The 14825-nt window shown below is 39.7% G+C and overlaps 2 protein-coding genes across 3 annotated transcripts; both read right to left on the bottom strand.

Annotated features, from left to right (window-relative positions):
- Positions 1-3176: 3176 nt before the first annotated feature.
- On the bottom strand, positions 3177-4844 carry LOC122020801 (nicotinate N-methyltransferase 1-like). Its single transcript, XM_042578826.1, has 3 exons — positions 4010-4844; positions 3847-3911; positions 3177-3743 (listed from the first exon to the last, which is right to left on the bottom strand). The coding sequence occupies exons 1-3, from the start codon at positions 4758-4760 to the stop codon at positions 3438-3440; spliced, it is 1122 nt and encodes a 373-aa protein (XP_042434760.1). The 5' UTR covers positions 4761-4844; the 3' UTR covers positions 3177-3437.
- Positions 4845-6546: 1702 nt separating this feature from the next.
- Positions 6547-9958, bottom strand: LOC122020271 (protein SOSEKI 3-like). Of its 2 annotated transcripts, XR_006122168.1 has the most exons (7): positions 9312-9958; positions 9157-9226; positions 8964-9079; positions 7989-8889; positions 7462-7773; positions 7240-7368; positions 6547-6768 (listed from the first exon to the last, which is right to left on the bottom strand). XR_006122168.1 is itself a non-coding variant. In XM_042578135.1 (6 exons), the coding sequence occupies exons 1-6, from the start codon at positions 9523-9525 to the stop codon at positions 7302-7304; spliced, it is 1680 nt and encodes a 559-aa protein (XP_042434069.1). In that variant the 5' UTR covers positions 9526-9958; the 3' UTR covers positions 6547-7301. The 2 variants fall into 2 exon arrangements, 1 of the variants encoding a protein (XP_042434069.1); XM_042578135.1 differs by having other exon boundaries at positions 6547-7368.
- Positions 9959-14825: the final 4867 nt, after the last annotated feature.

The raw sequence follows: 14825 nt of genomic DNA, 5'->3' as shown, positions 1-14825 counted from the left end.
AGTTGGCTCGCACTGGGGGTGAGAATCTGGAATCCAATCGGATGGTAGTTGGCTTGCATTGGGATGAGAGTCTGGAATCCGACCGGATGGTCATTAGACGGAGAGTCTTGCTCACTTATAACTTACACTTGGGCGAAAGTCTGGAATCCGACAGGATGGTTGTTGGACACGAGAGTCCTACTCACTTATAAATCGTACTGGGGTGAGAGTTTGGAATATGTTCATTAGATAAAAGTTAATATAGACAGAGGATTCTCCTTAAGTATGGTAAGGTTGGGGGTAATTCGTACTCCATGGGCAATTCAACTTCTTACCATTGACATTTTAGAGATAGTGCTTGTTGTACACAAGTTTCTTAGGGGATTTTATACGGCCCCATCCCCTTGGGATGCTAGCTTAGCTACGTCTTCGACCGGCCCTACACAACTTTTCTGTCGAGCAGAGGACCCGTCTACATAATATCCCGGATTGAGACATTTCCTCGGTTCTCCTTCTCCCAGGTCTTCCTCATTTCCTTTCTTCTGTCGTTTGACGAGCCACCCGGATCTTCTTTCCCATGAGGTGGATTGGTCGTCGGACAGAGATGTTGGGGTTAATAGCCTGCTGCCTCTGGATTTGAGGCGCAATTTTAGGCGGAGGCAGGCCTAGTTCAGCTGTTCAGCAAGAGTCCCGAGCAAACTGAAAGTAGTTTCTTGTGTCATGAGTGTGAGACCGGTGATAAGTACAGTACTGGGCTTCCCACGGGGAAAGCTTGTTGATAGGGGCTCGAATAGCCTCAACCCGCTATGCTACCCCTGCTTCTTGAACCGGAGGGAGATTCGGTTGGGGGTCCTTAGGCCAAACAGGAGGTGGTGGTGGCCTCCTCTCTATTCAAAAGGTTGGAGCGGGGGTCTTTACTTCCTTCTTTCGGGTGGCTTGACCTTACTCCACTTTAATGTATTTAGTTGTTTTCCCCAGCATATCGTCGAAGTCCTTTGTGGGTTTCCGGAAGAGGCCTTGGAAGAAATCCTCCTCTAACTAGCCTTGAGAAAAGGCGCTTATTAATATCTCAGAGGTCACGGACGGGATATCCAGCGCCACCTGATTGAAACACTTGATGTATGCTCTCAAGGACTCTATAGCCTCTTGCTTGAGAGTGAATAGACTATGATTAGTCTTCTAGTACCTCCTGTTACTAGCGAAATGATACAAGAAGGCATTTTTGAATTCCTTGAAGAAGGTGATGGACCCAACTTGCAATCTATCGAACCATCTTAGTGTCGAGTCCGAAAGAGTAGTAAAAAAACACTCAGCATTTTATGATATCGCTATATTGGTGCAGGATAGTAGTATTCTAGATTTTCGAAGGTGATCGTCCAAGTCATTGCTACCTCCATATTCTCCAAAGGAGAAGGGTTTAAAACCCCTAGGGAGTTTCTCGTCTAGCACTCCCCGAGAGAAAGGAACACTGGGTTGTTCAGACATCTCCTGAATAGCTAAGGCATTTCCCCTCTTCAAGTCCCTTGAGGACGAGTTCCCAGCCAAGGAAGTCTGAGATCATTAAATTTTTGTGTGACCTTCTCCACGGGCTCGATACAATGCTTGGGGGAAGTCACATAGCTACTTCCTCTTGGACCTTCTATTCGAGGCGGAGGATGCGTCTCTCAAGGCCACAAGTGCGCGACAGAGGGAGAGAATCCGCAATCTATTTTTCTGAGGTCGTTCGCGTCTTGGCCTCCTTGAATGGCTCATATTCCCTTGCCGTCATGGTGGCATTGATTTTATTAGTGTCCTCCATCTTCACATTTTGAAGCAAGTGAATGTGTTCCCACAGACGATGTCAAATTTGATCCCGTCTAGAAGCTGAATTAGATGGAGGTGCCGATGACGAGAGCAAGAATGTTGATGGAGAGAAGACTCATCCCTGGGACCAATGGAGAAAATTGGGGGGATGATCACCGATGGTACCCACAAACCTACAGAAACCACAGACCAAGCACTTGAGAGAATTAGAGTGAAACCAGGAAAGAGGTCACTGGCGTAGGTCCTCCGATGCTTAAGTTATAAAGACGTCTTGCAGAAAAAGTATAAAAGTAGAATTGTAGTAGATGCTTGTGTGCGAGCGAGCACACGTACCTAGCCAACGGAGAGGACCTCCCTTTTTATACTACCTTTCATAACCTCCACAAATATCAAGCATCAAAGAATGTTGAGTGTCAGAGTATATCAGCTGATAGAGGATGTGAACTCCCATTGGGTGGAGGAAGGTTTCGCTTCATGCATATAACAGAGCCTCAGAATATTTCTTGACGAACAACCATTACTCTCTGACAAGTAGTTGTGATTCCTTGACAACGTTGTCTCCTAGCAATAATCTACCCGACATTGTGTCGATTGGGCATAGACCAAGAGCTATGCAAATAAGAATAGTGTCTGCCCGACACGGAGCAAGCCGGGCATAGACTGGAATTTAAGCAAAGTGGAATGAGGTCCGACCAGTATGGAGCCGGCCAAGCATGAGCTGGAAGCTATGCATTGAGAAGTGAGGGGATTGAACTCTTGGAGTTCGATAGGCATGGAGCCAACCGAAAGTAAATTGAGGTGATACCCAAGAGAAATGAGGAGACTGGGCCCTTGGGGTTTGATTGGCATGGAGCCGACCGAGAGTAGACTTGGGCGGTGCCTAAGAGAAATGAGGGGACTGAGCCCTTAGGGTCCGACCGGCATGGAGTCGACCAGAAGTAAATTAGAGCGGTGCCCAGGAAAAATGAGGGGACTAAGGCCTTGGGGTCTGACTGGCTTATTGCCAATCAAGAATAAATTAGAAGTCATATTCATAAGAAGTGAGAGGACTGAGCTCTTGAAGTCTAACCGACTTATAGTCGGTCGGGCAAATGGGAGTGACCTGCTTAGACGTGTAGTCCCTGACTTTAATCATCACCTCATTTTAACTTTTGATTATCCCATCATCTTAACTGTCATCCCCACACTATTACTGGGGTCTCCCAGTATTCCCCGTATCACTCCACCTAGAGCAAGGTCATCTTCAGCTCACATCAGTAGAGCTCATTTTGTACTGCTAGAGTTCATATTTCCTAATCAATTTGATTCATCATAAATATTTTCATGAAGAAGATATCACAGGAAAATTGTTTTTAATGAACTATTAATTATGAAGGATGAAATGGAAGATGCTCTTCAATATGACAATGTGAAAAATAAAGAACTACTCTATTCATTCACCAAATGGAAGATGCTCTTCAATATGACAATGTGAAAAATAAAGAACTACTCTATTCATTCACCCATCAAGAACTAGCTATTACTCACTATGGCATCCCTCACTGTTCAGTGTTCACTGGCCAAAGAATCGGTATATCCACTAACAGGAACAACTAACTCAAGGAAGAGTTGCTCATTGATTCCAAAAGAGATGAAATTAGTCCAGACTTATGACCTCACTTGGTGTACTCGAGGATGGTGTAGAAGGGATCCAGATACACGGCACTGCAGCTGCAGAATCCGGCGGCCACGCCTAGGCGGCGGAACTCCTCCTCGGTGCGTTCTCTTCCCTGCGTCCTGTAGATGGTCATCACGAATATGTCGCCCTCCAGCAGCGCCCTCGTCCTCCGGCTGTCGTCCGTTTCCTCAGGCAGCACCGGCTCGCAGGCGATCACCTTCCCGCCGCCGCCTTCCGGCAATGCCTCGTAGCAGTTCCTCAGTATCGAAGTGCACTCCTCATCCGTCCACGTAGTTAGCACCCACTGTGGAATTAAGAAAGATATGATTTTTCTCCTCAAAATGATAGAAAATATCTTAAATTACGACGAACAAATGTCAATTGCAGGTTTTGGAGGTGTTAATTACTTTCATGAAGATGACATCTCCGGCTGGAACGGATTGGAACATATCGCCACCGACGTGCTTCACTCCTGAACCATTGCAAGCTTTTTAGGATTTTGATTTATTGGGCCAATGTTTAAATCGGGATGGCGTCGATGAGCGAGGAAGCAAAAGAATGAGGACTCACCAGGCAGCGGCGGCGCCGCGTTGACAACCTCCGGCAGATCGAAGTTGATTCCTTGCTTGATGTTAGGGAACCTCTGCATGATCATGTGGAGGCAGGAGCCGGAGCTCCCACCGACGTCGACTAGGGTCTGGACATCGCCGCCGAAACCAGCGGCGCCGTACCCAACAAGGAGCGTCTCCATAAACGGCTCTGACACCCCCTGCATTGCACGCTGCATCAGGGCGTTAGCCTCCCGGTCGCCTCCGTAGTACGCGTAGGCAGGCACGCCGCCATTGGCACGGGCGAAGGGCTCCGGCCCGGTGGGATCGAGCACTGCCTCGTGGATCTGCGGCCACGCGCGGACCAGCGCGTCCTGGTGGTGCTGGAGAACGTAGGCGGCGTAGGACCCCCCGCCGGAGGAGGAGGGCACGAGGGTTCGGCCGACCGCGGTGAGGGCGTAGCGGCGGGCGGCGGAGGCGCCACAGCGGGTCTCGGCGAAGACGCCGTAGCTAGCGAGGAGGCGGAGGAGGCGCTGGAGGATCTCGGGGTCGGAGGAAGGGGGAGGCGGTGGGCGGAGGAGGGCGAGGATCTCGGACGCGCTGAGCGGGGCGTTGAGGCCCGATTGCCAGACGGCGTCGGGGACGTTGAGGCGGACGACGGCGTTGAGCGCCATCGGAACGGAGATCATGTTGGCCAAATCCATCATCGCCAGGCGGGCTTCCTTCGCCATCTCCGACAATGCGTAATCGTCGGCGCCGGTGCTCGCCGCCATTGTGTTCGAGAAAGATGAATCGTCTGAATTGCTCGTCACTGCCGACCCGTTGCCGATGAAGACAGGACACGGATCACGTGAGGCGTCCGAGATAAGGAAGGTGCGGATGGAGGCTATCGTACGGATATTTAAACGATTTTAAAAATGCCTCGACATTATATTAAATTAAATTGTCGGTAGCTTGCGTTTTATAAAAATTTAAAATATATTTTAATAAAGATAATGATGAATAAAATACATTAATAAATTTCTAAATCTGTTTTAATATATCTCTCAGGTAAATTCTGAGATCGTCCTTCTAGTCATCACTTCTTGCGGCTTTATCGGTATAACTTCATCTATTCTAGTTCCATTTAAAGATTTAAAGAATTATTTTGTTATAGTTTTTCTTTAAAATATTTATTTAAATATTTTTAAACTTTTGCCAATTCAAACCGAACACATCACTTGACAGCACATTTATGACGAGAATTGCGATTGGTTGGAAGTAGCAAATTGACTATTCAGAGTATTATTTTTATTTTAAAAAATTCCAAAGCACATTTTACATCTCATTAAAAAAATATTATTATCATATTAATAATTTTACCTAATTTTAATAATTATAATAAAAACTATTTTAATATTCATCTTCAAATATCAGTATCTTGTCCGAAAATTAATGTGATAAGCTGATGTGGATAATTCACCGTCTGCGTGCTCAGCTGATGTGCTGCTAGTCCGAGCGGAGGAACCGCTCGGCTCGGCTTCTGCGCGTCCTTTGAGCGTCGATTTAATTACTTCTTGTGCCGAAAACGATGAGTCGGTGCTTAATCCCCGATCGACGTATGCCTCGCTGACCAGTCAATATCGTCCACCTGTTGACTTTGACCTATGCCGTGACAGCAGGTGAGCCCCTCCTAATTAAAGTATCACTATCATTAATCTAATTTAATTTGATAACATATTATTAGAATAGTTTGAATTAAAAATATTATAATTTAAATAAAAATTATAAAGATAAAGTAATTGATTAAAATTTAAATAATTTTAACTAACTATTATATTTTAGAGCTGATCAAAGTTAACCTAATTATATAGTTTTAATCGAAATTGATATAATAATACATCCTTTTAATTTTTTTTAAAAAAATATATCTTTTTAATTATAATAAAAATAATAGATGCTTTTTTATTTTTTACAACAAAATTAAGAGAGAAAAAAATATGAAAGAAAATCTTCAATTTAATAAAAGAAATTGATGTAGATAACACCAAACTTAGGGCAATTGATTAGATCCAACATAAATTTTACATTGACTGTGAGGATTAGCAGCAGATAGTCCAGCAGCTTAATATCTCATGACTATACGTCTCATTTTTTTAAAAAAAAAAATTATACATATATCATAATTAAAAATCGAAGATCGAATATTTAGTAACAACTTAACACTCTTTCGTTGTAGCCCGAGACAATTTAGCCCAACTTTAGAGGGAGAATGCACTATTCTAATAAAACGAAGCATAGAATTCATCTAAAAAAAATTTAACATTATTATTTTTAAACTATATAAAATATATATTCTTTAGAAAATATTTTTTTCTTAGTTTTTCTCTAGAACATCATTTCTTTTCTTACTAAAACGAGGCTCTTTTATTTTCTTTATCTAGCTTCGTCACAATATTTCAAAAAAAAAACTTCTAAATAACATTTACATAAGATTTTAAAATTCATAAAAAAAAATATTTGCAAAATTAACACTTTAAATGCTAAATAATAATACACACAAAAAAGAACATCAATACCTAATAATAATTAACCAATGGAATAACTATATATCGATACTACCATTTAATGTACGATTATTTGCTTAAACAAATAAAAATGGAATAGAAAAAATGAGTTCAAAATTACACTGGATAGCAAACATAAATACACATTAAAAAAAAACTCAAAGGTCAATTATCTGTCATCAGCTGCTCAAAGTTTCCCTATGTAGCATATTGATCTCCACTGCTACTTCAGCAACTAGCATCAATCAGTAGATTTTATGAGCTTTACTCAAGTCAAGAAGATCATAAATATGAATATGTTGAAAGTAAAATTGTAAAGATCTGAGTTCCTTTTTTTTCCTAAACAGCCACAAACATCGTTGGCAAAACACCGAATCGTACACCGATATCAGTATCAGCAATTAAGACTAGGAGCAAGGTGTTTGGTGAAGAAGGTCAATGTTATAAGCTAAGTATTCTGTGATAAATCACCTACTTAAATAGTATTAATTACTTTTTTTGTTCTACCAAGTGTTTGGAAATAGCATGAACAGAATTATCAAGCCACTGAAATGAAGAGAAAAGTTATCTAATCTTCAAGGAAATCTAGAAGAATATATCAATGTAATGATAACATTACTTGCTGGTTGGCACAAGAAAACAGCTTGAAGCTACTGAAATAACTCGAATAAGTAGAGGGATATAGTGTCGAACCGATGGCACTTACAAAAACTTAGATGCCCCACAATTGTGAGCTGAGATGATTGAATCTTTGTTGGATTTCTGAAGTCAAACATCTTCATTCTCATCACATTGGGATCTTGATAGTATTATAACCCTAGCTCCAGAAGTAAGCCTGCAAGAATAAACCAAATCAAAGTTGAAAGAATGAAATTCAAAACCAAAATTAAAGTTCAGTGACAAGGAAAAAACAAGCAATGTAACTCAACTTTCTTCGATCTTGATCACCTTCTCTTTGACTTCTCTGCAAAATTCTAACTCAGTGGATGAGCCCTTAACTGGGTCGAACTCTGTTGATCTTTTACTTTTATCGGTTGAAGAAGGGGGAGGGGAAGGCCTGGAAATGTCCAGCCCCGCATAGGACTTCCTTGCATCTGAAATGGGGGATATCTTTGCCGCATTCTCACCCGACATGAAATTTTTGTTGGATGTGTTTTTGGTAGTCCTAGAGAGACACTTCAGTTGAGATGGCTCTCCTCTCTTTTCACTCTCCCTTCTTGAACAAGGCATGTTGTAGCTCCTATACGTTAGGGAATTGTTAGTCTACATACGAATCTAACAAAATCCTGTCAAAAACCGGCATTAGCATAAGACTGCATACTGTTTCATCGAGTAAAGGTAAGTGTTAAAACAAGCCAATTGCTAATATGTTTGCAAAAGCAATAATGTTCTCAAGATTTTGAGCCGAAGTTGGTACTTCATGTTTATGATCAGTATAGTAAATCAGTAATGTACCTATCCTCATTGAAGGAAGACGATCGCTTTAGCTTAGGTACTCCTTCTAGTTGCCCCTCTTTGAACTTGTTTGTTTCGACCATGCTCCCACTGAAATGTTGCTTCTTGTTCATCCTCGGGACTATTGTTCTTTGGCCCTCCGGCAAGAAACTGATCTCCCCAAGAACCATGGAAGTAGAAAGCATTGGAGGGGTGAGCTTTGTATCGGCGAGTCTTGGTTTATAGTCCGGCTCAAAGCCAATGCCATAGTTGTCTCTCACAGAGATTGACCCACAGGTAATCAGATGCATCAGCATGTTTGTTGCTTTAAATTTTGACACAGTTGAGAGGGAAACTTCTTCTGCCTCCCCATTCCTATAGTTGTTCCTTAAGCTTACTTCTTCTCGTATCAAGGATTCGAGTGTGTTCGTCTTCCCGGATAAAGATAAAGTACTGGATGGAGAACTCTCGGATTTAACAGTCTCGGATTCCTCTTTTGCATTGTAGCAAATTTCTAGAGGACTATCATCAGTTGAGACACCAGTCGTCCGGGTACTCAATCCATTCCTTCTCCTCCCTGTGAATTCGGTTTGAGTCGAAGCATCTTGAGCAGCCCCAAAGAGCTTGCGGACACTGTGCTCTGCCGGCTTAGGAGAGCTGATTTCACAAAGTAGGGAAGTTCTCCTGCAGGGCTCCGGCGAAACATTGCCGGAGGAGTCTGATCTGTGGCTGTGAGTGAAGGGGGAGAGGTCACCTTCTTGGGGAGAGGGAGGGGGAAGCTTTGCCTCCTTGATTAGAACCACGGCTGAGGAAGGTGAAAAGGAAGCTTCTTGTCTTTTGTAGCTAACAGGTGGTTCTTGCATAGAGTTGCTGTTCTTCAGATTCTGGATCTTTGCATTGCTCGAATCCTGATCTCTCCGATCTAAATCGAGCATAAAATTCATCAAGCAATCCGTAGAGAGAGAAAGAGAGAGAGAGAGGAAAAATCCATGGTACCTGGAGGTGTTTGATCCAAGATCTCCGACCCCTTGAGCACATACTCGTTGCCCTGCACCGGAAGGATCAGATCATCTTCGGAAAGGTCATGCCACACAAATCCATTCTTGTAGCTCCTGCAACAGCAGCAGCAGATCGCCGCTCAAACCTACGGTACGGTTCTTCCGATCCTAAACAATCCACGAATCCTTACCTCTTGCAAGACCACGAATACAAGGCGGCCATCCTCTTCCCTCGCAGCACATTGAGCCTATCGATCACATCTGTCCAAAAGGAGAACACCGTTACAAATCAAACTCCCCCAAATCGCAAATTTTTTGCGGTCAAAATGGAAGCTTGCTTTTTTACCTCTGAGGAAGAGACCGTCGGCGGAAGAGAGAGGGACCTCGATGAAGTGCGGGTGCTCGAGGTGGCGATTCCTGCAAAGGTAGTACACCACCGCAACCTTCCTCCCTTGCTGCTGCTGCTGCTGCGTTTGGTGCTTCGCCGGCGGCTCAGTCCAAACCTTGGTTCTCTCCGGACTACCTTGCGGCGGCGCGTACCTTCTCATCCTCGCTTCCATCCCCTTCTCACTCTCTCACTCCTCGATTTCACATCGACTCCGATCCAAAAGGAGGCTCCTTCTCATCAAAATGGCATCGATCGAAAGCACGCAGGGATCCAAAATGGCAGCTTGAGATTATGGCACCAAGAAGAACTCTTGCAGTGCAACCAGTGAGAATCGTATAATAGCAGGGGAGTTGGTGGGCGGCGCCTCGCTATCAACCCAAAAGCGGAGAATTCTACGTAAACGTGGAGGCTTTCCCCCTTCAATCTCGCATCTTGGTGTGGAGTTTGTAGTGATGGAGGCGGAGAGATCTCTGCACACCGCCGTCCAATTAGATCTCCGAACAGTTTGTATGTATCATTTCATGGTGGCTCCTACGTAATGTTGGAGGATGTAAATGAAGTCTCCACCGGGTGCCCGGGTGGCAGCTGTATCATTTCCGTGATCTGATGATAGAACACTTAGGATAAAACGTACTCATCTTTTGTTATAAAAGAGGATATAAATGAAAAAAAAAAAAATGTAGCCCTAACTTAAGATTATCCGATCCGATCGTATAAAAATTTCCTACCGGTCATCCGACAAATCCGAGAAGCGCTGGTAGAGGCTTCTGAGAAGAAGCCGGGTAACTTAAGATTACATTAGGAAAAGTTAGATAAGGATGTGGACATCTTAAAAGACATTTAACCAACTTGACAGCGAAACCTATGAATGCACATGTGCTCTGATCCTTTTTTATTTATGGAGTGTTCTTCTTGTTTCTTAGTGTTTTTGATTTCTTCTTAGTCTTCAAAAATCAACAAATACACTAAAAGATCTTTCAAAAGATGTATTGTAGGGTAAGCAAAACCCACATTCCCTGCTGAATTGATATCTTTAGTATCTTTACTTTAGAATGCTTTGTTAACATGCTTTTTGACTGCATTTAGCTCCGAACAAGCAGATATTAGGGAAGCTTTCTCTCTTACCAAAGGCTTCCTTTTAAGTCAATCTAATTAGAGTCTTCTGAATGGATTCGCCATGAGACTGAAAACAGGAACCAATATCGGTTAACTATAGCACCTCCATTATTGCCTAGAATAAGAAATTCCTAAGTGGATAAGTGGCATTCTGATACTTTTGTTAAGTGCAAAACACTGTTCTTAAATCCCTGACTGAACTCATTGGTTCGACAATGAATTCGTTTCTGAAAAGAGAAAAGGGCACAAGAGAGCAAAGGCACATGATGGTTGCAGAATCAGAATAAAGTGAAAAGAGTGTGTGATCTGAGAGTCCTGTTGCAACAAACTTTATAGCATTTCATGTCTGCCTTTGGATGATTCTTTCATCTGTTGTTTCTTGCAAGGAATTATTGTAAACGGGATCCACATGCCTGTCAGCTTCCAGCTTTCCAACATCGACTTTGCCCACCTGGTGAAGGAGAGTACAGAGCAAGCCACATGGAGAAGCACTGGACCTGTCAGTAAGACAATTATTTATGCTTTATTAAAATAAAGAAAGCTTGATGAAGTAGGGCATGCATGACTGAGATAATCATCTAATGAATTATTTATTATAATAGATAAATAATCTTTTTTAAATTCATGGGGAATGGACTGGATCAGTACTGTAGCTCTTAATTGTTCTTCTCGTAATGCTCTTACGTTATAATTTTGCTGAATGAATATACAGAAATGAGATGCCAACTGAAATGAATAATGTTTAGTGTAATATGTATTTAATTTTTAATGTATATATGGGATTGTATTTATTCATATATTTAAACTAAGATTTCGTTTAAAAATGTTATCTAAATCTGTCCATTCATGTGAGTGACTAATGATTGATGTGTAATCCTCCCTCACATCTCATAAGATTTATGGTCATATGAAAACATGATCTAACATGATTCCTTTTGCATTATTCTTCTCTTCCTTTTCCAAAGTCAATAACCCACTTGAGGGTCGTCTTGACGAGTTCCGAGGCCCTAAGTATATTTTAATATTTTTTAAAAATAATATTAATTTATTTTATAATTTTTTTTGAAAGGGAAAAAATATTAATTAAAATTTTATATTTAAACTTGATAATATTTTTTTTTTAATTGATAAAATTATTAAATTATTTAATTTTTCATAAGTTATCGTTGAACGTAAATAAAATTTATTGATTTTAATTTTGAAAACTTTTTTTATGACATTATATTAACAAATATTATTAATAGTATTGTCTAAGTTATCTGTGCATTAAAAAAATATTTTTTTAATATCTCAAATAATGATTTTAATTTGGATTTGTTATTTCTTGTTTCTGCTATCTTCTAACGGAAATTTAATTGATTTTTTATTTAAATTTTTAATTATTTTTTAGAGTTTTGACTTCTAATATTAATAATTAACAAATCTATATTGTTTACCGTTTTAGATTGAATACATTTTTTTAGTATTTTCATATGTTTTTAATATCTGAAATCAATTTGATGTTTTAAAAAAAAATATTATACTGTTTTACATTGAACCGAATGAATAAGAAATCCTACTATATGTTCTATCTTTAAAGATGAAGAAAAACACTGAAGATAGATCCTCATTCCTCAGTGAGGAAGGAAAATAATATCTTTTGAGAGTATCATTGATGAGAGAGAAAAAGGATACGAGATCACCAAGTGAGAGAGAACGATAGAACACTGATAGAAAAGAAAATGATAGAAATTATCGATAATTAATTATTAGAGTGTATGTTTATTTTAGAGATCAATGTGAAAAATTAATTAAGTTTTTTTAAAAGCAAAAAAAATATACAAAAATATACAATAAAAAATCATGAATAAACAAAATTAGAATAGTTTAAAATTAAAAATTGGTATTTGTTTTAAATTGATCTAAACTTAAGGGACCTAATTAAGTATAGACCGACCTTTACCTTCAGCCGGCACTACCCAAGAAACTTGATCTAAACTGAATACAACTTTCAAATCTGATCAACTAATTTTGTCTTGGAAATGATCTCAACTATGATATATGTCTTGTCCTTTGACAATTTTCAAATATTTTGAATGTCATCATATATAGTTATCATCAATTATTTTGAATCCAAGCTGACTAATAAATTTAAATTTCAATCTAAATCAGAATTAATATATATTTTTTAATTCTCTTGAATGTAAGATTGCTATTTAAACCTGTCATTTATGTGATATTCCTGACTAACTTCCCTTGCATCTCATAAGATTTATAGAAATATGAAAATATAATAAGAGTGAATATTCATTTAAATTGAAATCGAAAAATTAAAATTTTCAATTAATCAGTTTCATGGATTAATTCGCCTATATAAAAACCTCTTAATTATCTCTTTACTTTTCTTCTTCTGCCAAAGTCAATAACACAATCAATCATTGACAACTTTCCAATCTCATCAACTAATTTTCTTTTGGAAATGATGACTCCACTATGATATTTGTATTGTCCTGACTTTTGACAATTTTCAAATATTTTGAATATCGATCTGATCATCATTAATTCTTTTTAATCAAAACTCACTAATAAACTTATATTTATCATTTAATTTAAATAAGAATCAATATATTTTTAAAATTCTCTTAAGTGTAACAATCCTTTTTAATCTTGACTCTCAATCCTATTTAACCTTTTGTGTGGTTTTAAAAAAAGTTTAGTTTTTTTTAAAGAGACCAATAATAGTTTTAAAATCCTATTTTGAGATTTTTAAAATACTTTAGTGGTTTAGGGGCTATATGAACCGGGTATTTTGAAAAAGAAATACATAATTTGATAAATTTAAAAGTATAGTAAGATTAAGTACAAAGTGCAATAAAATACTCATAATGTGTTGCTTGACAACCCATGGTTGAGCAAAACTTTAATTAAATTAAAATAATCGATCAAATCTAACTAATTTAACATTTTTTATTTGATTTATTTAAAACCATCACATATTTTGATTAAATCGGCAAAATAGATTAAACGAATTAAATTAATTTTTTATTAAATAATAAAAAATTTAAAATGATTAAACTGATTAAAATTTATTTTAAAAAATAATATATTTTAAATTTGTATAAAAATTAGTTAATTTAGTTATCGATCGAATTAATCAAGCTTTATATTAGTCCGATTTATTTATTTTTAAGGACAAAATTCGGTAGGTTTAGTTAATCCATAAAAAAATTAATTATTTGAGTTTGGATAGTGTTAGTTTAGTTGGTTTAATTTTAAGTGAATACTCGGCTCTATTTGAAATGATCAATGTAAGTAAAGAGGAGGTGAGGTCTGTTGGACCCTGTGGTAGTTTTGATGTGATTAATCAAGTTGGTTAGGTCCTGCTGTGTTTGATCCCTGTGTCTGAGTGTGCAGGAGTTTAGGAGCACAGGAAGTCGAGCGGAAGACGCAGCTAGCGAGAAGGACGGCACGGGAAGAGAGCCGACAGGCTCGGTGCGTCCGAATGACGAGAGAGCTGCGGAAGAGTACTCCGGTGGGCATGAAGAGCGTGCGAGGCGTTCGAGGGACGTTAAGCCGGGACGGAAGGCTGCTCGAGAAAAAGGCCGGGAATTGGGTTCGGGTGAGCCCTATTCCGGTTGGCCGCAATCACCCAAAAGAATGGAGCGTCGGAAGCTGGAAAAACCAAGCTGGAAATTGTGCTGCCAGCTTGGAGGCGCCTTCAACAGGTATGTTTTGACCGTTTGCGCTGCGGATAAAGTTTTATCCGCTGACCGAGCTGGAGGCGCCTTAAACCTTGTTGGAGGCGCCTTGGACCCTCGGGATAAACTTTCTAGGAGCTATAAAAAGGCCTCTAGAGCTAGGAATTCAACAACAACTCAAGCAATCAATCTGTAAGCAATTCTTAGCAGTAGTTCTGAGCAATTAGTGTGTAAAAGGTTTCTCCGCCTTCAGAGAAGGAGAATTTTCTTAGTGCGCTTTTCACTGCCCTAGATTAACAACCCTCTTGGTTGTAACCAGGTTAAATTTCTGTTTCTGCTTTTATTTTCTGTCTTTATTATTTTACTACTGCATTTATTCTGAGTTGGAATCCGAGGAGGGCAGTTTCATTTTTGTTTTCAGCAATTCACCCCCCCTCTTGCCGGTCTCCGCTGCACCAACAAGTGGTATCAGAGCCTGATCGCCTCAGAAGGACTAACCACCAACTGAAGCACTACGATCAAGACGATGGCCGGAGCGAACATCCATCCCCCGAAGTTCGACGGAGACTTCGCCACATGGAAGCGCAAAATGGAGGTATTTTTCAAAACCGAATTTGACATTCTGTTAATAATGAAATATGGCTATGCAGTTCCGAAAGATAAGGAGGAAAATACCTGG

This window comes from Zingiber officinale, chromosome 9A (genome assembly GCF_018446385.1).
Source record: "Zingiber officinale cultivar Zhangliang chromosome 9A, Zo_v1.1, whole genome shotgun sequence".
NCBI lineage: Eukaryota > Viridiplantae > Streptophyta > Magnoliopsida > Zingiberales > Zingiberaceae > Zingiber > Zingiber officinale.
Note: the sequence above shows the minus strand (reverse complement) of the source record. Positions and strands in the feature narration are given on the sequence as shown.

Bases quoted from the DNA above. Each gene is read 5' to 3' on its own strand.
- LOC122020801 (XM_042578826.1), bottom strand. From the start codon at position 4,760: ATGGCGGCGAGCACCGGCGCCGACGATTACGCATTGTCGGAGATGGCG. The intron at 3,912-4,009 runs GTGAGTCCTCAT...GCAATGGTTCAG, and splicing joins CGCGGCGCCGCCGCTGCCTG to GAGTGAAGCACGTCGGTGGC. The intron at 3,744-3,846 runs GTAATTAACACC...TTAATTCCACAG, and splicing joins GAGATGTCATCTTCATGAAA to TGGGTGCTAACTACGTGGAC.
- LOC122020271 (XM_042578135.1), bottom strand. From the start codon at position 9,525: ATGGAAGCGAGGATGAGAAGGTACGCGCCGCCGCAAGGTAGTCCGGAG. The intron at 9,227-9,311 runs GTAAAAAAGCAA...CCTTTTGGACAG, and splicing joins CGACGGTCTCTTCCTCAGAG to ATGTGATCGATAGGCTCAAT. The intron at 7,369-7,461 runs TTGAGTTACATT...TTATTCTTGCAG, and splicing joins GTGATCAAGATCGAAGAAAG to GCTTACTTCTGGAGCTAGGG.